The 22,281-nt window shown below is 36.1% G+C and overlaps 1 protein-coding gene across 29 annotated transcripts in view; it reads left to right on the top strand.

The window, feature by feature from the left end:
- The window catches only part of msn (serine/threonine-protein kinase msn), a 289,523-nt gene that overhangs the window by 82,290 nt on the left and 184,952 nt on the right, over positions 1 to 22,281 (top strand). For all 29 annotated transcript variants that reach the window (XM_067128891.1, XM_067128885.1, XM_067128876.1 and 26 more), the window contains exons 6-10: positions 2,631 to 2,783; positions 15,066 to 15,215; positions 15,640 to 15,812; positions 16,255 to 16,372; positions 16,590 to 16,723. In XM_067128891.1, coding sequence (XP_066984992.1) covers positions 2,631 to 2,783; positions 15,066 to 15,215; positions 15,640 to 15,812; positions 16,255 to 16,372; positions 16,590 to 16,723 — 728 coding nt within the window. The remainder of the gene's footprint in view (positions 1 to 2,630; positions 2,784 to 15,065; positions 15,216 to 15,639; positions 15,813 to 16,254; positions 16,373 to 16,589; positions 16,724 to 22,281) is intronic.

Below are 22,281 nucleotides of genomic sequence, written 5' to 3'. Positions count from 1 at the left end.
TGATAGGAAAATACAATAATAAGATATGTAAAAATATATAATTTTATTGGTATAGAATAAAAAAGCAATTACAGTAGTTTCAAGTTAAGATTGTAGTTTCTGACAGTATCAACATCTTATTTATAATCTTATGAAGACCAGGACTTATTATTTTGAGTGAGTAGAATTTTTATTGAATACTCATTTAATATTTCTTTTGAAAATACAGTAATGTTACAAAATGTTACCATAGAGGAATTATTCCAGTCTTTATGATGATTCACAATATTCGTATGCATAAATTAGGTATTGATGTACTGTACATAAAAGTTCTTTCGACGTTTTGTAAAAGTAGTCCCACATCTCATTAAGGGAACTTTGGAGAACCAGGTTACAACATCATTGTTTTTTCCATCTATGTTCAAGTAGCCAAAGCACTGGCTGGATCAATTAATGAGTTTGTTTTTGAAACAAGACAACAAATGAACAAAGGTAAATAGGTCACGTTTCAACATTGTTATTAAAGGGTGTTTGAGGCAACATCAAGCACACTGTTAGGCTGGAAATAGTGATTAAACCTCTCACCTTTAGTTGACGGTGTATCCCATGGTTAATAAAATTCTCATAACTAGTAGACTTGAAAATATTTCTAAACATATTTTTCAGTAAAATAAGAAAAATTCATAAATTGACACCCACAGCTGAAGATATCATCATTTCCAACTACATAATCGTTCTTTGGTTACTGTTGACAATGCAATTACAAAAACATAAAAGGGATAAAACCTAAAGATATAAAAAAAAAAGGGCAAAGATCATGGGACTGTAACAGAGAAAACATGCTACAAAGGACAAAATGTCATATACCAAAAGATTTGCTTAACTTCTAAACTGATCTGCATGAGGTATTTACTGGACGATTAAAAATAAGACTAAAGATTGAGGTTTTTGTAAATAGGTAGGACAAACAGCCAAAAATTGAAGGTAGACAGGGTTCGTTGTATATTAGTACTAAAATCAGTATATGAAGGACTCTCATTATTGTTACATGGAAGTAATGGATTAATGCAAGCAAGAACTAATTATCAATTTTGCGTTTTGAAACTTGTACAACTTATACATGCACATGATAACCAACATATTTGATCATTTGTAAAATCGTAAATATTTGCTTATTTTTAAATTAAATTTACAAAGCATTTCATAAAAAAACAAAAAATATAAATGTAATTTTACAGTGCTCAGCTGCATGTTGAATAGATGATTTCGTTGGATTGTATTGGCAGTTGATAATCTTGAAAGTATTAATTTTTCATCATTTGGTTACTGATTTATTGTATACTCTCATTCTTTTTCTTTGTCAATTTCTTTGAAATTTTTGTCATTTATTATGTAAGATGTAATTTTCTCATGGTTTCCAAGCTGATAATTCATTTTTTAATTGCTGTAACTGCAACCTGAATCAGGTAACTTGGTTTTGGTGGTGATGAAAGGCTTGTTCAAGCAATTGCTTTCATGACCATTAAGAGAGATAAAATGGTTTTAGTATTACTGTATTTAATCTAAGACTGAAGTGTTGTCTTATCAGTTACCTGTAAATGTGGTTTCTAGCCTTAATTCTCTCTCTCTCTCTCTCTCTCTCTCTCTCTCTCTCTCTCTCTCTCTCTCTCTCTCTCTCTCAGTAAACCATTGGTTATGGGTCTTTTGCTCATGACCTTAAATTATTCTCTCTCTCTCTCTCTAAACCATTTTGGTTATGGGTCTCATCCTTATGACCTTGAAAACATTTTGGGCTGGGTCTTATGCTCCTCTCTCTCTCTCTCTCTCTCTCTCTCTCTCTCTCTCTCTCTCTCTCTCTCTCTAAACCATTTTGGGCATGGGTCTTATGCTTATGACCTTGAATTATTCTCTCTCTCTCTCTCTCTCTCTCTCTCTCTCTCTCTCTCTCTCTCTCTCTCTCTCTCTCTCTCTCTCAGTAAACCATTTTGGGTCTCTTTTCTTATGACCTTGGTCTGTCTCTCAGTAAACCTCTTTTTGGTTATGACCTTGACCTTATTATTCTTCTCTCTCTCTCTCTCTCTCTCTCTCTCTCTCTCTCTCTCTCTCTCTCTCTCTCTCTCTCTAAACCATTTTGGGCTGGGTCTCTTTCTCCTCATTATTCTCTCTCTCAGTAAACCATTTTGGTTGTGGGTCTGACCTTGAATTATTCTCTCTCTCTCTCTCTCTCTCTCTCTCTCTCTCTCTCTCTCTCTCTCTCTCTCTCTCTCTCTCTCTCTCTCAGTAAACCATTTTGGGCATGGGTCTCTTTCTTATGACCTTGAATTATTCATTATTCTCTCTCTCTCAGTAAACCATTGGTTATGGGTCTCTTGCTCATGACCTTAAATTATTCTCTCTCTCTCTCTCTCTCTCTCTCTCTCTCTCTCTCTCTCTCTCTCTCTCTCTCTCTCTCTCTCTCTCTAAACCGTTTTGGTTGTGGGTCTCTTGCTTATGACCTTGAATTATTATTGATCTGTAACATTCTGCAGCAACCAGGTAGAATTTTGCGACATTACAGGTTACCTAACCTATGTATATATTGTTATAACTATTGTACTTTTATTTTTTATGTATGTAGATGTTTGTTTTATGATTTTTTTATTACTTTTCAGCCACCAAAGGACAAAGTCTAAAAGAAGAATGGATAGCCTACATTTCTAGAGAAATTTTACGAGGCTTGGCCCACCTGCACTCCAGTAAAGTCATCCACAGAGATATCAAAGGCCAGAATGTTCTCCTCACTGATAATGCTGAAGTCAAGTTAGGTATGTAGATTTTCCTTTGTCAGGAACCCTTATGCTTCATTGGCCATGGTTTTTCTCTGATATACAATTCTAAAACTCCTATGACTGTGCAAGTTACTGGTAGTATAGTTGTTGGGTGGAATTATGCATATTAATAGATATTGCAAGTGTTATAATAATACTGGGTGGATTCTGTAAGATCATCTTTTATTACTATTGTTGCTGACTTATGCCTCACTGAGTGGCCTTGTTGCCCCCCAATACTTGGCATTTAAGCCTAAATCTTAATATCCAGTGCAGTCCAATCACTCTCTTTAATTATCATTTTCATGTATTAACTTTCAGCGCATTATTTGTTTGATTGCTTTATTTACTAAGGTGTTTGGCTTTTTAATTGCAGTGTAGCCCATTTCTACTTCTGCTTGGTTCCAAATATCTGTCTAAGTTATTGGTTGTGGAGTTTATGTGACAGTGACATCAAGTACTGATTAGACCTTTTTGGTGTTTGACCAATCTTAATCAGAGACAAATGGTTTAATAAACATGTATGTGGCCTGGCTCCCGAGTGCTCAGAGTGCAAGATGATGGTAACGGTCAGACATATATTGTGCGAGTGTCCAAAGTATGAACAACAGTGACTGTCAACTTTTGGAAATAAATCAGTGGAGGAAATTTTGTCAGAATCTTTTGCATTTTCAGTTCTTTCGATTTTGATGTTCATGAGGAACTGTGATTTAATTAATAAATATAAAAATAAGTAAAAAATAAAAGCACGAAAACCCTTCAAGCATTTGTCGAATTTAAAAAAAAAAAGAAAAATTTTAAAATAAGTTATTACTCAACTTATATTCTGAATTTTAATATACCTATGTGCAGTTTTTAATTTCATTTTAATTCATTCATCATCATACTGAAAGATCTATTGGGTCCTAGTGTTTGGCCTCAGGCCTAGACCTGGTATTTTAATCTACCTGTAATCCTTTGGGCCAGCCCTATGAGAGCTGAAAGTCAGCTCAGTGGTCTGGTTAAACTACTTTAATAATAATAATAATAATAAATGCTGCCTGACATAAGTGTATTGTACAAACCCTTTAGTTTTAGGTGCCTAATTCATGGTATTCACGAATCTTGGTTAATTCCAAGTTCTGTATAAGAGTCAGGTCAATCTATTTGTGGTTAACTCAAGACTACCTTCTGGTTGGTTGACAAGTAAGAACCTCCTTTCTTATGGTTGCCTTACCATCAGCAAGTTTCTCCTTGGGGCTTAAAGCTGATTTCAGTTGTAATTTTGGTAAATTTTTATTTTATCACACCCGTGAATGCATGTTAGTACCAACCCCACAGGCGTGAACGTCAAAACAAAAAGACTAAATATCTTGGTAACAGCAATTTTGCGTTAGATATTTTTATGCTCCTTGTACCAGATATTTTTATGCTCCTTGTACCTGTATTAGCTAAATTGATGAGACTTCTGAAGAAAGCAAAAAATGTCAATATTAATAACTGGTATTAAAGTAAAAAAATAATTAATTTTTCATTTCCTATTATTTCACACTAGTTTCTCCTGTCGATTTATCTGGCATAAGAGTAAGCTTACTAAATATTTTTTCATTACAATCAGCATAGGTGCAATGCTTTTATAGTTATCACATTGTCAGGTGACCTTGCTTTGGTGCTTTAGCTAAGACTTTGTTTCCAGACATTAAACTTTTTTCCTGATTCCATATCCTGCAAAGCAATCTAGCTAGTATACAAGGTGTCATTTCAGTCTTTAAGTCATTTTGGACAGAATTCAATTCAACCTGAAGTTTTTCTGATGCAAGTATGAACCTATGCTCTCTTAGATGAAGTGGAGGCAGCTGAAGTTGTGGTGACTTGGAAATGAGAGTGAATGGCAGAAATAAAGCCATTTGTCTCCACCATCCCAGTATCTGATAGTTCTACAGAGGAATGGGCAACACTTTGACCTCCTTTATGAGAGGAGAAAGCTCCCATTGGACATGGCCACCTAGCAGTTTGGAACTCTTACAAGAAAAATCTCAGGACAGCCATGGCTGAATTTAATGGTAGGCTCCACCTATTAAAGAGCTTCCAGAGTCTTCCAGGACAGTGTTCACTGCAGTAACCAAAACATTCATGTGGACCCTATGGGGAGCGCTCTACAACTTTCTGAAGTGTCACACTAAGGCTTGGAAGAAAGTATTGGTGGGCTTCAACATTTCACTCCCCCACCGTAACTTTGGTATTGCATTCTTTCCCTATCTGTTGGGAGCCTTTTTGAAGTCTGTTGTCTCACAACTCACTGAATGAGCCCAACAGCAGAATTGCACAGTGTATAATGTTCTTGAAAAAGGGGAATCTGGGAAACAATACTCTTGAGAGTTTCCTCTTACTTAGCCTCAGAAAGCTTTATGTGAATCAGAGCTCTACAAGCCTCTTAGTCACTACTAAAGGACCCCTCCGACAACAGAAGAAAGTTCAACAAAAGCATCAGCACCCTTTTATAATGGTCAAAACACTCCTGCCAGGGAAAAGAAAAATCCACTTTTGGATTGCATAGTACAAGGGGAAGTAGAAGTCCTCCCCTTTTGGACACAGTATAATTCACAGTGGAATATGGTGAGATAGTCTCACCCTCTCCCTCCTCTAAAGTAGTTTTTTTTTAAAACCAAAGCTTTATTTGCCACCACTCTAACATTCTCCAGAAGCATTCCTCCGAATGAAGGTTGATTCTTGACCCGTTGAATTTGAACAAACATGTTGCATAAATACTTATATAGCCAGTTTTATGGGAGCTCAGAAATTAAGGAATTTAACTGGTGGTCTGCCTAGTTGATTGGCTAATCGGGGGAGCCACTAGAGAAGAGTGCTGACAAAGCCTGAGAGTGGTAGTTGACACTCCAGTCAAGAGGTTTCTTAATAGGAACAAGTCCCACCTTATATCCAGCAGACTTTTTCTGTGGCTGGGACTTTGTTGGGCTACTCTTCGTGGCCAGCTGTGTCTTCCTAGCACTCAAACCAGAACAAGGAAAGACCTGAGAAGATTCTTTGTACAGCCCAGCTTTTCCAGACAACAATTGGAATAAAGTCTGGGTCTGTGGTAGGTCTAATCCTGAGTTTGTGACTATAGGATTTAAACAGTCTGGCTCTTACATGCCAGGAAAAGTCTTTGTGATCGCCTTCATCTGAGATTGGGAAGATACTCTGTCCTTGGACCTGGAAGGGGTCTCTGGCAAACAGGCCGGCCTGACTCCGTTTGTACGAGCGATTATACATACGCATGTCTCCTTGACAGGTTGGGGAGGCATCTGGGAGGTTTGGTAGCTAGGGGGAAGATGGTCACCTGTGCTGAGGGAGTGTTGTATCAGCTTCCTGGGGCTATTGGCTGTCTTTCCATCTCAGAAAATTGAAAACTCCAAAAGAGACCCATATTTTGTTGGTCATAAACAATTTGATTGCTAAGTCTTATGTCAAGAAGTTAGGCTCGTGCTGAGCTCCTCTCAAGTCAGTAATTGCTAACAAGTTTCCACATTTTGACGTGCACCAGTTTGCCACATGCGAGAACCGTCAGCTTCCAGTGTGCATCTCTGAACCTGGACATTCAGGCAGTAGCAAGAAATGTATTCTTACAAGACTAGAATGAATGTAAGACAATGTGGTTTTTTCTTTCATTGTCTCAGATTTCAAAAGGTTTGAACAATCTACTAGCTTTCAGTGGAACTGCTTGCTTAGTAGCCCTGAATAGCCAGTCATTGGTTCCTTATTTCTTCAACAACAGGCAAGATAATAGATTCCAGTGCCGTCTGTTGTTGTATCCCAGATAGAAGGAGTGGAGGTTGTCTACGCATCCTCCTTACTGAGCTGTGACCTTCACATGGATTTTTAAATCTAGTCTACTGTGAAGACTATCTGCGTAACATTACTGGTTACCTAATATAGACATTGTTAATTCTGTTCTCCAGTCTTTTTCACTGCAAAGGTCAGCTCCTGCAAGGTTTCCCAATACCTTGTCCCTGAATAAGGTTCTTGACTACTGTCATCCCCTCAGTTCATGGGCCCAATACAACTACAACTCATATGCTCCAAAAGGCAGCCTTCTTGACTGCTTTGGCATCAGGAGCTCGGATTAGTGTACTGGGGTCTCTTAGACAAGGACATTTCACCACTCATACACCTAGTTGTCATTTATTGTCGTCTCTGGCCTATCTTTCCTGGCCAAGAATGTGGACCTATTTAAAAGGAAAGTCCCCTTTTCTGATAAAGGAACTTGAGTATTTCATATAGAATATTATGCCCGGTTCAAGTATGGAAGGTTTACCTAGATGTCATGGCAAACATCCCAGTTGTTCCTATTTTTTCTATACCTTAGCACAAACAAACCACTCTCTCTACATGGGCTGAGAGTTATTTTAATGGCCCTCATTAAAAAGACATACCCTCACTCCTTTCCTAAGTTGCATGACAACCTAAAGGTGAGTACATCTTTTAACTTTCTTCGGAAATGTTTCTTTTGAAGAAGTCCTCGTGTACAGAGTGATTGTTATAGGCAGTATTCTTGAACTGGTGACAGAGTATTAATCATGCAGCCAGACCCAACATAATTAGGTAAGTCACTGTGGAACCATGAGGCAGTCCCCAGTTGTTGGCAGGCTCAGTTATGGGCAATCCACTTTTTCGGCTTTTGTCTAGTGACGAAAATTAGCGATTTTCGGTGCCAGTACGTGCTGGTTTCTGCTTATCAGTGCCGGTGATAGCGCATTGGCGCTGATACATACCTATCGGCGATTTTCACTTATTGTCATGCTGTTGGAACAGAACCCCCACTGATAACTGGGAACTGCCTGTATAGGTTTGTGTGTCCTATTCTTTATTGCCAGAATAGAGAACTCTGTTGATAAACCTGTGGCTTTACTGTGAATCAACAATTCCTGAAACGCTTACTACCATGAGAGTGGTGGACATGCTGAGATATTGCTGTGGAAGGCACAATAATCCTGCAGCCAGACCCAACATAGTGAGGTGAGTCACCTTTCGAACCACTTTGAATAATACATACAGTATATTGGTTTGTATGTTGTTCCCTGTTCTATGTTGCCAAACCCTATGGGTATCCAGATTAAAGAAAATGGTTAATAACCTGTGACTATACTTCTGACCAAAAATTGATCTAGGTTGTTGGGATTTATGTATTGGGAGCTGAACCATTTCATCACTTGTCAATTTCTTTTGAAAACGCCTTTGAGGACGAACAGCATCTACGCTATTGAAAAACGGGTTTTGACATAGGAAAACATATTTTTGGTAGCTGCTGTGAGTCCTCAAATCGACCCACTTCCCTGATGAAAAGGCATGGGACTGGGGAGAACATTTATCTTGCGCAGAACGGGTGTGTAATGAGGAAAATAGTTGACATACGCTATTGTCACAATTGCGCAAGTGGGACTGTAAGAGAATTCTTTGCAATTATTTGGTCTCTCTTATGAAGCCCTGGGGGGACCATAAGAATGTAACACCTTTGAGGACCCACAGTGGCTACCAAAAATAAGTTTCTCCGCTGTCAAAACCTGTTTTTTAACATCTTCAACATGGTTGTCCAAATATTATCTTTATAATCTTCATTTAAATTCAGTATTTAGATTCGAGTATTTAACTGCTTTACCTCCTTCCTGAAATTTGCGTACATTTACCATATGCTTTTGGTCATACATTTTTACGTTAACCCCTTGTGGACGGGTGACATACGTATGTTTACATATAGCTGTGTGGTGAAGTCCGGGTAGCATACATACATGTTCAAGATTTCGCGCCATTCAATTTGGACAAATTTTGCGGGAAAAATGTTTGTCACTTCCATGGGCCATAATTGACTTCTGGCAACTAAACAGCCAGTCTCTAGTAGCTCAGTAGAGGATAGAGAGAGATCAGTCTGACTTGAGATGTCATAGGAAAATGTACTGCCGCTCCCAAACTGAGGGCATCTCATAAATATTTTACAATAAATATGCTCAGAATTTGTTACTGGTTTTAGTTCTTATCTGTTATGATATTGTGTGAGCTGTAATTATAATTTTACAGAATAAGGTAAAAAAAAAGAATATTAGAAAAAACACTTATATCATGGTAAAATTAGCATATTTTTACGACTGTCTTTTGTAAAAGAGGCCCCACACAGGGTTGGAAATACTGTATTCACTTTCAACTTCCCAAGGAAGGTACTTTTTTAGAATTTTTCTTCTTATACCATATGCAAATTCATATCTTCCTCTTTCCATTGATGTGTTTATTTTTAAATTGGCCATCCTTAAATTTAGCCTGGGCCAGGGGTGTGCTTAATATATATTTAGATGGACTGTGAGGGTTAAGCCAACCATCATTGATTTTCTGTTCCTCCCTTGATAAAGATTGTGGATTTGCAAGTATGTTTTGACATTCATTCGCAAAAGTCTTGATGTACACCTTCAACAGGCTGAACTATATCAAACCTAGGTACTCTCAGCTTTGTATTGGATACTTTCAACTGCATCTGAGTGTTGCAATGATAAGGTGTTTATTGCTGCTGACATCTGCTCTTGTATAGATCCTGACATTGCTTTGCATTCTTGTTATTTCTTGATTAATAGCTGTTTGAGATGTTCAAGTGTATTTATGGATTTGCTATTGTTGGGAAAGATTACCAATTTTATTTTCAGCACAGAAATCGATAAATTGCACCCTATTTCTGTTTGCAGTCATGCCCAGGCCTTTGTTTCCCAGTATAGTCTTTATACCTTCATTTTTCCTCTTAATTTTGCATTTGTGTCTCTGATAAGTATTTTTTCAATGTTTCAACTACAGGCAGTCCCCAGTTATTGGTGGGCGTTCCGTTCTGATGATTTTCGTTAACCCTTAAACGCCGAGCCTCTATTTACAAAAACGTCTCCCGTATGCCGGCGGCGTTCGGGAGTTAGCGCCGAAGCAGAAAAAAAGTTTTTTTCAAAAAATCACAGCACGCTTAGTTTTTAAGATTAAGAGTTCATTTTTGGCTCCTTTTTTTGTCATTGCCTGAAGTTTATTAGGCAACCATCAGAAATAAAAAAAGATATCATTATCATATATAAATATTGAAATATATGACAGCGCAAAAAAAAAATTTTCATATATAATTTTATACAAATCGCACTGTGCGCAAACGGTTAAAGCTAACGGATTATTTTTTTTCTTTGTATTGTACACTAAATTGCAATGATTTTGGTATATAGCAAATTGTAAAACGATCAAAGCAACAAGAAAAAATATTATCACAATATGATGCATGAATCCGTAACGAGCGGACGTAAAAAAATGTTTTTTTAAAAAGTTCACCATAAATCGAAATATTGTGCTAGAGACTTCCCGTTTGTTGAAAAATGAAGCTAATTGATTGAATATTACTAGACTGTAAGTGTTTTAGCTTATAATTGCAGTTTTCGACCATTTCAGCCGAGTTAAAGTTGACCGAAGGTCGAATTTTTTCTATTTATCGTAATTTATATGAAAATATTTCAAAACTGATAAAAGCTACAACCATGAGTTATTTTATGTTGTATTGTACATGAAATTGCGCACATTTTCATATATAAAAGTTTATGTAACGACTAATGTAAAACGGTGCAAACATTACGACAACGTGACGAAAGAATTTGAGATGTTCGGCCGAGTTACCGTGCGGACGTAAGGAAAATTTTTTTTTCAAAAATTCACCGTTAATCGAAATATTGTGCTAGAGACTTCCAATTTATTGCAAAATAAAGGTAAATGATTGAATATTCTCGAATGTAAGAGTTTTAGCTTACAATTGCATTTTTCGACCATTTCGGTCGAGTTAAAGTTGACCGAAGGTCGAATTTTTTCTATTTATCGTAATTTATATGAAAATATTTCAAAACTGATAAAAGCTACAACCATGAATCATTTTCTGTTGTGTTCTACATGAAATTGCGCACATTTTCATATATAAAAGTTTATGTAACGACTAATGTAAAACGATGCAAACATTGCGACAATGTGACAAAAGAATTTCTGAGATGTTCGGCCGAGTTACCGCGCGCAGATGTAAGGAAAATTTTTTTTTTTTTTTTTTTTTTTTCACCATAAATCGAAATATTGTGCTAGAGACTTCCAGTTTGTTGCAAAATGAAGGTACATGATTGAATATTACTAGAATGTAAGAATTTTAGCTTATAATTGCGTTTTTTTACCATTTTGGTCGAGTTAAAGTTGACCAAAGGTTGAAATTTTGGCAGTTATCGTGATTTATATGAAAATATTTCAAAACTGATAAAAACTACAACCATGAGTTATTTTCTGTTGTATTCTACATGAAATTGCGCACATTTCCATATATAAAACTTTATGTAACGACTAATATAAAACGGTGCAAACATTACAACAACATGACGAAAGAATTTCTGGCACGGACGTAAGGAAAAAGATTTTTTCAAAAATTCATCATAAATCGTAATATTGTGCTAGAGACTTCCAATTTGTTGCAAAATGAAGGTAAATGATTGAATATTACTAGAATGTTAGAGTTTTAGCTTACAATTGCGTTTTTTTACCATTTCAGTCGAGTCAAAGTTGACTGAAGGTTGAAATTTTGGCAGTTATCGAGATTTATATGAAAATATTTCCAAACTGATAAAAGCTACAACCATGGGTTGTATTTTGTTGTATTTTATATGAAATTGCACACATTTTCATATATAAAACTTTACGTAACGGCTAATATAGAACACTGCAAAAATTACGACAAAATGACGAAAGAATTTCTGAAATTTTTGGCCGAGTTACAGCGCGGACGTAAGGAAAAAGTTTTTTTTAAAAATTCACCATAAATCGAAATAAGAGGTTTAGCTTACAATTGCGTTTTTCGACCATTTCGGTCGAGTCAAAGTTGACCGAAGGTTGAAATTTTTTGTAGTCGACGTACGGTACGTCCACTTGGCACCCAACAGACAATTTTAGTCGACGTATGATACGTCCAGTAGGCGTTTAAGGGTTAATGGCACTTCTGTTAGGTATGTATTGGCCCCAATACATGATTATCAGTGCTGATAAGCGGAAATCGACTCATATCAGTACTGAAAATCGCAGGTTTTCGTTGCTAGACAAGCCCTGAAAAACTGGATCGCCGGTAACCGAGCCCACCAATAACTGGGGACTGCCTGTATAACATTTGCATTAATATAAACAAGATTCATATTGTATTTCTTTTATTTTAATCCTGCCAGCAGTACTGTTGCTTACTGCTCACCATTCAGTCACTACCCTGTCCGTATTTTCCATCAAAATCAAACTTACTACTTCATTACCATTCCATCTATTTATATATGCAGGTTGACCATCACTAATCCGGCATCATTGGGACCTGCAGGGTGCAGGATTAGGGATTTTCCTGGATTACAGAGTAGTTAGGTTAGAATATACTTAACCCAACAGTTAACCTCTTCCTGCCTTTCAAATACCTTGTAAATCAATACAATTTGGTTAATAAGGAAAAAAGAAAAATTAAATAAAAGTAAAGTGAGATGATTATGAAGTATGGTCAAAATAAATGGTACAGGTAGCATCGAGTTATGTCAGGGTTAGGTTCTTGCACGCGTGTTGGAGTAAAATTTTGACGTGAATCAGTTTGCAATTCAGTCTACAGGTATATATTGGCTACCCCACAGCCTAACTCCTTTACCTACATCCTACCATGGCTTTATCACCACGAGTATATTTTTTATGGTAACTTTCTTATCATTCTTGAAGTACTGATAATATTCATTTGTTTTACTTAGAGTTCAGTAAATTTTCCTTTTTAGATTGTTGTGTTCCCTTACCATGAATTATGCTTAGCAAGTATTGCATCATTCATATTGTGCTGTAGACTAGACTCTTAGTAAGTTGTTTTTAAGAAGTGTATTAATAGGTAATATTAATCTGCTGTTTTATTGTAGTCATCGATTTCCCATTTTGCCTTGTAATATCACAGAAACCTTGAGTATGTAACATACCCCATGTTTACATCTACATGTGGCTTTTTTGTGAATTTTGACATCCCATGCAAAGAAACAGGTTTTTTTTTTTTTTTTTCTACTAGGTATCATAATTATATATTTATAGTAAATGGGAGAATATTTTCACTGTTGATTTTATATTTCATTTAACTAATTAATTTTCCAGTGTACATTTATGTTTCATATGCATTGATGGGAAGCCAGTGGTAACTCTGCCAAAGTTAAAACCAGTTTACCTTATTTCAGTGCACTCTGATGTTTGCGCATCACATGTAGAGTACATGTCTTTGATGATGTTTATGTGTTTGCATTTACTTGAGTTTTTTTATAAGTTTATTCTGATAATGGTTGTTAGATTGTTTTTGCATGCAAAATGTTATGATCCTTTATCTTTTTTCTCTTATGAATTCATCAAAACTATCAACGAACTTACTCGCTGCCTCTCCTGTTACCTGACCATTATGCGAACTTGAATCTCTTGAACCTTTTGAACCATCCAGTACTTGTGATGAATTCTTGTGATAGTCATAACCAGCACATTCCTTATGGTTCTTAGACAGACTTCTAGCCTTTGCCGTTTAATCTTGTGTTTTTCTTTTCTGGTATTCTGTCCACCCAATTTCATGGATTGGCCCTTGGCTTTGCTTTGTAATTACAGTAAGAGTTCACCGAAGCAAAACCTTTTCACAGCTTCACATATGTGTTCTCAATCCTTAAGAATAGTCAACACTGTTGAATGTGGAAGTTCTAGGTCACGTGCTGTTGTGCATATTCTTCTTCCAACTTCATACTGATTAATCCTATTCAGTTTTAATTCCAAGTTGATATCCTTTCTTGCCTTTTTGGCTGGTCAAATTGTTGACGACAAAAGCGCCCCTTCTGTAAAAACATACTGTGGCTTAATAAAAACTTTTTTAACATTAAATGGTACTGATACTAGCAAGAGACAGTATATAGAGAGAAATGCAAGCAGATGTGTGTTTACATGGATGTTAGGTGAGCCACAAACTAACAGACATTTGATCGTACACTAGTACAGGTTGTAGCTTGTGTACAATTAAATGTCAGTATGCATCAAAGATCTTGGGTGCAAACATTCTAGATGGACGAATATCAAACTTAGTCAGTCCCTCCAACCTAGCCTTGTGTTCTTAAGTTGTTTAACTGTATGATCATATGCCATACTGGATTTAAATGTTTGATAGCGCACTCATCGCTGGAACTGCTACTCGTAAGCACTGCCTGCTGCATGATGTTCGTAACTTTGTATAATTTTTGTTTTTCTTATTTTTGTAAATTTCTTTTGCTACTGTCGAAAATGTGGAAATTACGTTAGCAGAAATTAGTGCCAGATTAGTGATGGTTGACATTCACACACCAAGATTCACAAAACCTAAGATGTCCTGTTCATATCCTCACTTGGGAATAACCAATTAATTTTTTCAATGCGGTGTGATGTAAATGGCTTCACCAGATGCCTCCATCCATTCCAGTCTCTGGCTCCACTGGGGAGGTCATCCCAGCGGACCCCCAACTCTCTCTTCTTAGGTGTTGGCCTTCCCACTCTTCCAGAATAATGAGGTGTTTGTTAATAGCCTGTAGTATAATCATTCTGGTTGTAATCAAAGAACATCCTAGCCACTGCCACCGATCCGTTATCAGTCCTTCATGTACATATTGGACATTTGTGATCTTTTTTCTGGTTTCTGTATGAATATGATATTGAGATTTAACCTGTTGTATTTTTTGCAAAGCTGTTACCAGAAACCCCAAAACATCTAGAAATTTTCATTATCACAGCAAGATTTCCTTTCTTAGACTAAAACTGACCATACTAGTGAACTTTACAAATAGTATAGGTTTGAATTAATTTTTAAGTCAGTGTCACATTTGGCTAAGCATACCTATTGCCTAATTGCTTTTTTTTCATTCTGTCACTTAAATATGGCAGCATCATTGGCCAGTTTACTTTGGAATATTGTAGCATCTACTCCAGGATGTTCTGTTTACACAGCCTCTGATTCATTAACAATGACTTTTAGACCAAAACTGTTTGTCATTTACTTCAGTCTATTAACTAATGTTTGAAAATAAGAAAAGAAATATTGATGTAATTTGTATAGATTATCATGACTGTACTTTAGAATTGTAGGTTTTTATAGAAGTTTCACTACTTTTGGTATTTTTGAAGTTTAGTTTTAACCATTTTGTAGGATTATTTTCATGTTCATTGGATTTAAATGGCATTTGCCATGGTTGTTTAAACATTCTGTTTCTTTTACAGTTGACTTTGGTGTCAGCGCTCAGCTTGACCGTACTATAGGGAGGAGGAACACATTTATTGGTACGCCTTACTGGATGGCTCCAGAGGTCATTGCTTGTGATGAAAATCCAGAGGCTACGTATGACAACCGTAGTGACTTATGGAGTTTAGGTAAGAGCCTTGATAAATTCTTTCATAAGTACCCTTTATTAAGTTGATAATCATACAGTTACAAGAAATAAAAAGGCCATAGGACTTATGAAATCTCACATGTTGTTCAGCTGTTTAAGTGTTGATGGTTACCTCTCAGAGGCCTCACTGGAACTAAAATTTAATATATAGGTGTAGTATTTTCTGTTTTAATTATGTATAAGATTAAGTCTTTATTGTTTATTATTGTAAGGAAAATTGGCGTTGCCAGCTGTCACATGCAAAATAATTCCTTGCTTAGAATTTTGTGAATGTTACTCAATGCATGGCCATTAAAAATTGCACTTTCCTATGACTCATGTATTGTTTGTATGTTGAATTTGTTGAAGTACAAATCCAAATTACATCATTCTAATTAACAATAAGAAATTTGTGATTTCTACAGGTATCACAGCACTAGAAATGGCTGAATCACAACCCCCTTTGTGTGATATGCATCCAATGCGCGCTCTGTTCTTGATCCCAAGGAACCCACCTCCACGCCTTAAGAATAGCAAGAAATGGAGTAAAAAATTTCATTCCTTCATTGATAGTGTCTTAGTCAAGGACTACCATCAGGTAAGTCTCTCTCTCTCTCTCTCTCTCTCTCTCTCTCTCTCTCTCTCTCTCTCTCTCTCTCTCTCTCTCTCTCTCTCTGGTGGTGTGTGTGTGTGTGTTTTTTTTTTTTTTTTTTTTTTTTTTTTTTTTTTTTGAGCCCTTTTATACTCTTTAAAATCCAGTAAGATTCTGTTGGCCAGAGCCATTTAATAGGTACCTAGTTGTTGGCCAACCCATGTAGGTCACACAGCCAGGATTCAGAGAAAAAGAGACGAGAGAGATAAGCAGATATGGTTGTTTACTGTGCTTTGAGTGGAGGCAATTTAGGATTTTCATTGCTTTCACTTGTGGGAGTAATTCTTTGCACTGAAATCTTTGTATTCTGGTATGTAAATGTTTGAGAATATAGCTACCCCAGTATTGGTATACTGTGCAACATATAATATTCTTTTCCGTGTTACAGAGAACTTACACTGATCAGTTACTAAAACATCCATTTATACGGGACCAACCAACTGAACGGCAAGTGCGTATCCAACTCAAAGATCACATAGACAGATGCAAGAAACATAAGCAGAAAGGTATTCCATAGACACTCTGATTATATGATAATTGTTGGAATTTATCATGAATATTCATGCCATAATTTCAGTTATATATGAATTGCATATTTTGGTTTTAAAAAATGTACAGTAGTGGTATTGGTATATTTTACTGAAAGTCTTAATCATACATTTGTTTAATAGATTTCTCTGTTTGGAATCATACTATAACTTTATTTTCTTGTTCTCATCAAAGAAGACAGGGAAGAAACATTTAATTACAGTGGGTCTGATAATGAAGATGAGGAAACAACACAGCCTGGTGAACCCTCTTCAATCATTCAAGCACCAGCAGGGAATACCTTGAGACGGAATTTCCAACAAATACAGGTGAGTGAAATGTAAAGATTTTGACTATTGACAATTTGGGTTATGTTTCGAGAAGCTGTTGCATACAATACTAACAAATTTTAACACCACACATTGTTGGCTTTTCAGTCATCTTACTAACTACAACTCATACCAGGCAGAAAGTGTTCGAGGATTTAAGTACTGAGTTTGAGCTAAATTTCTAGACTTTGAGATGGCCCAGGTAGTTCATTGTAAAATCAAGCGCAAAAATTAATGTGAGTGTCTAAAATTGAAGTGGTTAGGAAAATAGGAAGGTACTAAAGAGAAGAGAAAATTAAAAGAAAATAATGCACCTGGGAGCTGAAAGGATGCTGCAAAGAACCTTATGTGCAAAGCACACCTATTTAATGCCACATGAGGTTCATATTACTTTCCTTTTCTGGAAAACTATATTACCCAGATTTGGTAATATTTATCTGATGAATATGATGAAGATTTTGTTATGAGTTGATTGTTATTTCTTAATGCCATGGTATTTGTTCAAATTCATTGCAGCGTACGGTTGTCAAAAAAGTATTTAACCAATTTTTCTTTTTCACAATTGATCATAACTCCCATGATGTAAAATTCCAGTCTTTCTGGGCGTGTATTAGTCAAGATTTAGGTTCCCACTATGTATGCTCTGTCCTGCCCACTGGCACAGTCTCCACTTCTCAATTTTCTGTGAGACTCATTATAGTCAACAAACCTATTGCTTGGATTGCCTTGCTAACGTCACTGCATGCTTCTCATTATTTTCATTTAACATTTTGATTTTTCTTTTTGACTAATATTTATGCTTTGTATTGTGGATAGTCTTTGGGTTATGCCCTTGAATGACTTTCTGTAGTAGGTTATGGTAAGTAGAGATATTTTTTTCCCTGTCATATTGTGTTATTTCAGGGGATTCTTGTGATTTTATTTGCTGTTTTGTTTCTTATGTTAGTAACATCAGTGTCCTTGCAATAAGCCATTTTGTCTTGCCTTGTCACAGAGCTTGTTTTCATAACTTTTAGCTGTGCCTGTTCACCCATGGGCTTGCAGGGCATTGGCTCTCCCCACCTCAGGATGTGACATCAAGACCAAGTATAATGTGACAGGTCCAACTCCCACTATAGCCTGCTTTTAAGCTTCTTGCGTGCCTTTGCTGTCACCTGCCTATGACTTGTCTACTGGACACAGTGAATGAGGTGCAATTCCACCAGAAAGTGGTATTGTTGATTTAGTTGTAGCTGTGGTTCCTGATTGGATTTTTTCTTCTCTCATGAGTTGTGTGCAGCACATATTTCTGGTGATTAACCTTTTTTTCTGAACCACTCAGTTCTGATTCATTTAGTTGTTGTTGTTCCAGAGTCCATGATAGGGCCTTGAGCCGTTTCAGTAGCATTTGTAGATTTTACTGACAAGATCATCATCTTTGTAGGCTCTATTGTGATCACAGGTACTGTTAGAGCAGATGTGTTTCAGGGAATAGGCAGAGAGTGGACTACTACTTACAATGGGTGTCTGTCAGCATTTGCTCCCCACCAGACCAGTGATAAGTTCCTTTTCTGTTTGACCAACCCAAGGAATTAGATTGGTTTCCTTTTGTCTTCCCTCTGCTACCCAGTCCTTGGGAGGTGTTTTCCCCACTCTCTTTTTAAGTAAAAATATGAAATTCTTTTCAATGGTGATCTGTTGGCTCTTCCTACCCCAGAATACAGACCAAATTGGTCACCAGCCAGCTCCATCATGGACATCCTTGGTAGTGCTGGCTTCTCCAACTTTTATTAGTTCTCAAATTGGTCACCAGCCAGCTCCATCATGGACATCCTTGGTAGTGCTGGCTTCTCCAACTTTTATTAGTTCTTTATAGAGAAGAGCCTAGATGAGATAATCCTCCAAGCCCTGAGGTGACGGAACCATTTTGAAGCTTAGTCCTGTGAAATTAGTTTGTCACCTTTATTTATTTTGCCTTTCTCATGAAGAGATAAGATAGGTAAAACAGCCCAATGTAAGTCAGTCACTGTTATAAAAAAAACTTTATTGGATAAAAGCTGAGAAATCTTAACAAGATTTTCTTTTTAGATATTATTATTTTATTATTATTATTATTAATTTTTTTTTTTTTTTGTCTAAGTTATCCTATTCGACTGAGTGGTGTTTATAATGTGGGGTTCCGTGTTGCATTCTGCCTCCTTAGGAGTCCATCACTTTTCTCACTGTGCGCTGTTTCCAATAGCACGCTCTGCTGCAAGAGTCCTGGGGCTGCTACAGCATCTAGTTTTTCGAGCTTCCATTTCAGGGATCTTGGGATCATGCCTAGTGTCCCTATGATTATGGGTACAGTTTCCACTGGCATATCCCATTTCCTTCTTATTTCTATTTTCAGGTCTTGATACCTAATAAATGGTACTGCGACATCGATGAGTGATTATTATTATTATTATTATTATTATTATTATTATTATTATTATTATTAACAGGTTGACAATCCCTTATCTGAAACCCTCGGGGGCAAGCTGTTTCGGTTTTTTATTTTTTCGGATTTCAGAACTGAAGGTTGCTCTTGAATACACAAGTACTTTACATTTCATTTCCAACAGTTACATTCCATAAAACTAAAAAGTATACAGCACCAATAAGAACCGTAATTTGTTTATATACTCAAGTATCATCTGATGTCGTGTATTATCCGATCCTTAAAATTTTATCGCAAAACACGATTTCATCACATATAATAAACTTTTAAACATATGAATAATGTCCAACCTCTTAAATCCGGGAACCTTGGGACCAGGCCACTACCAGACCACAGAAAATCTCGCAATATTGAATACACCCCTAAAAAATGAAGCCCCTATGTGAACATAGTCTTGCAAGCTAGTTCCACATACAAATAGCCTAGTTATTGACTTAGCCTACTACTTGGCTGAGTTCTGACACCACTTTTTGTTATTTTATTACTCATATATTTTCACTTTATCATTTTATAACTTCATACTGTATGATTTTCTTTAAAATAGTGTACAGTACTTTATTTAACACATTTAGCCTACATTCCCAAGTTAGCCTAACTGTATATCAACTACTTAACTTTTTTCAGAATCTGCAGAATATTATCAGTGACTTTCATCTCCTAAATTTACTATCTTCATAGTTATCGCTATTAGATTCTTCGTCAATTATTTTCATTGTAGAGGGTAATGAAATGACAAAAATTAAGAATGAATCTCAGCAATCACCACCATCAAAAAGTAAACAAAGCACACTGCCATTTATTTGGGAAAATGAACACTAAAAATTTGCTAACAGGAGGGGAAGGACAGAAACATTTTCTAACATAGAAAAGATTTATGCTTGTGCTTCTTACCTCTAGCATCATCTGATTTCATGGGTGGCATGTTGAATGGGTAAATATACAGCTATATAAAAGAAATGATCAAAACTGTATCACCTCTCTAAGAGCAAGGAATTTGATGGTGCCAAATGTCTCATTGTCTCGATCAAAGGTTTTGACATGGTAGAGCCATCTCAAGTGGAATGTTTAAAAAATATAAAGTTAATATCGAAAACATATTTGACATTACACATTTTTCATTACTAACAATTATTTTCATAAAAACAAAAGAAATATGGCATAATTTTTGCTGTTGGGAAGTTTTAAACAATATTTGGTGCTTCCCCTGTGGCCGCTCAGCAAACTAATGGTGGTTGATTCAAAATCAAGCAAAGCCATGGGAGTTCCCTGACCACAGAATGCTGGTTTTATGAGGTTTGATTGTACATAGAAAATATATACAGGCAGTCCCCAGTTATTGGTGGGGTTCCGTTTCTGAGGGTGTGATGATAACCAAAAATTGGCGATTTTCGATTTTCGGGGCTTATTGACGCCGAAAAGTGCCAATTTTCGGTTATGGGCGCCTCTGTTGGGTATGCATCGGCCCCAATACCCAATTATCGGCGCCGGTAAGCGGAAATCTGTGATTTTCGGCATCGAAAATTGCTGATTTTCATCACTAGACAAGCCCCATAAAACCGGATCACCATTAACCGAGCCCGCCGTTAACCGGGGACTGCCTGTATAAGGTAAGGAATTACTAACTAAGTCAGTGATTGTTATCTTTAAGGTCATTCTTGAACATTTTACTAATACAGGGGTCCAAGTAATAAATTCATTCCCCAAACTTACACAAGGTTACATTCCAGAACTCTCGCGCCAAAACAAATTTTCACGTAAGTTTGGCATGGTCTCTAAAAATGCTAATAAATACTTATTTCTAGAGTTTAAACACTAAATATGACCCTAATCATGCTCCCAAAGCATTAAGATAGCTTTTAAATAAAATTAAAGTTACTGTAATTTCATTTAAAAGTTAGCTGAATACATTGCCCTTAAAAAAGAAATAAATGGTTGACGTGAAAATAAGGGAGTGTGAAGATTACTATTTCTCTTTCTCTCCCTTCTGACTAATCTATTTTTAGAAGTCTTCTCAACCTTGTTTTTAAGAACTACTTTATTCTAGTATGTCTCTTTTTGTTCTGAAATGATTTTTCATGAACAGTGTTTTTTATTTGGACTAATGCAACTCTTAGTTGTCTCTGTGTTTTAGAATGTAATATTTGCCACGCTAGCGCATTTACAGTTTATGGACGGTACAGGTAAAATTAGATCAATTTAAAATTTTCTATTGTACAGGTAAAGATGTACAGAGAAAATGTGTGAGCACTAACTACGAATGATTGTACAGGTAAAGATGTACAGAGAATGTGTGTGAGCACTAACTACGAGAGAGAGAGAGAGAGAGAGAGAGAGAGAGAGAGAGAGAGAGAGAGAGAGAGAGAGAGAGAGAGAGAGAGAGAGAGAGAGAGAGAGAGAGAGAGAGAGAGAGAGAGAGAGAGAGAGAGAGAGAGAGAGAGAGAGAGAGAGAGAGAGAGAGAGAGAGACTTTATGTGAAGGGAGTGAAATTATTTATGAATTATTACAGAGAGAGAGAGAGAATTGTTGTCCTTATGTTAAGAGAGTGAAATTTATGAATTATAATACAGAGAGAGAGAGATTACTTAGGAATCCTTTGATCCACTTTCGGCAACACTCCCCCATCCTGTCACATAAATTAGACATATTTGACAGCATTGCTCACGAGTGAGTTCACAAAAGATACGGGAATGATATTTGTTTGTTTAAAATATGTATCACATATATAGTATAAATTTTTTAATTACAGTTATTATTATTAAATTTTGTCATTACAATTATATTATTATTGTATTATCATTATTATTATTATATTATTATTATTATTATTATTTGAAAATAAGTATTTATTATTGGATAAATAATTAATCATACAAAACTAGTAAACATATGTATACATGTACCATAAAAATTCTCTCATCTCAGTAAGAGAGAGAGAGAGAGAATGATTATTTTTATATTTAATGTTATTTAATTTACACATTAGAGCTTGAAAACTTATAGATTACATAAAAAATTAAACATACACACTTTTGCAGGGTTTCTCAGTATTTGTAAATGATTGCATATCTGTGAAAAACTCATGTATGACAATTAGTTA

This window comes from Macrobrachium rosenbergii, chromosome 27 (genome assembly GCF_040412425.1).
Source record: "Macrobrachium rosenbergii isolate ZJJX-2024 chromosome 27, ASM4041242v1, whole genome shotgun sequence".
NCBI classification, from domain to species: Eukaryota; Metazoa; Arthropoda; class Malacostraca; order Decapoda; family Palaemonidae; genus Macrobrachium; species Macrobrachium rosenbergii.
The sequence above is the reverse complement of the archived record's forward strand: the minus strand, read 5'-3'. Positions and strand labels throughout refer to the sequence as shown.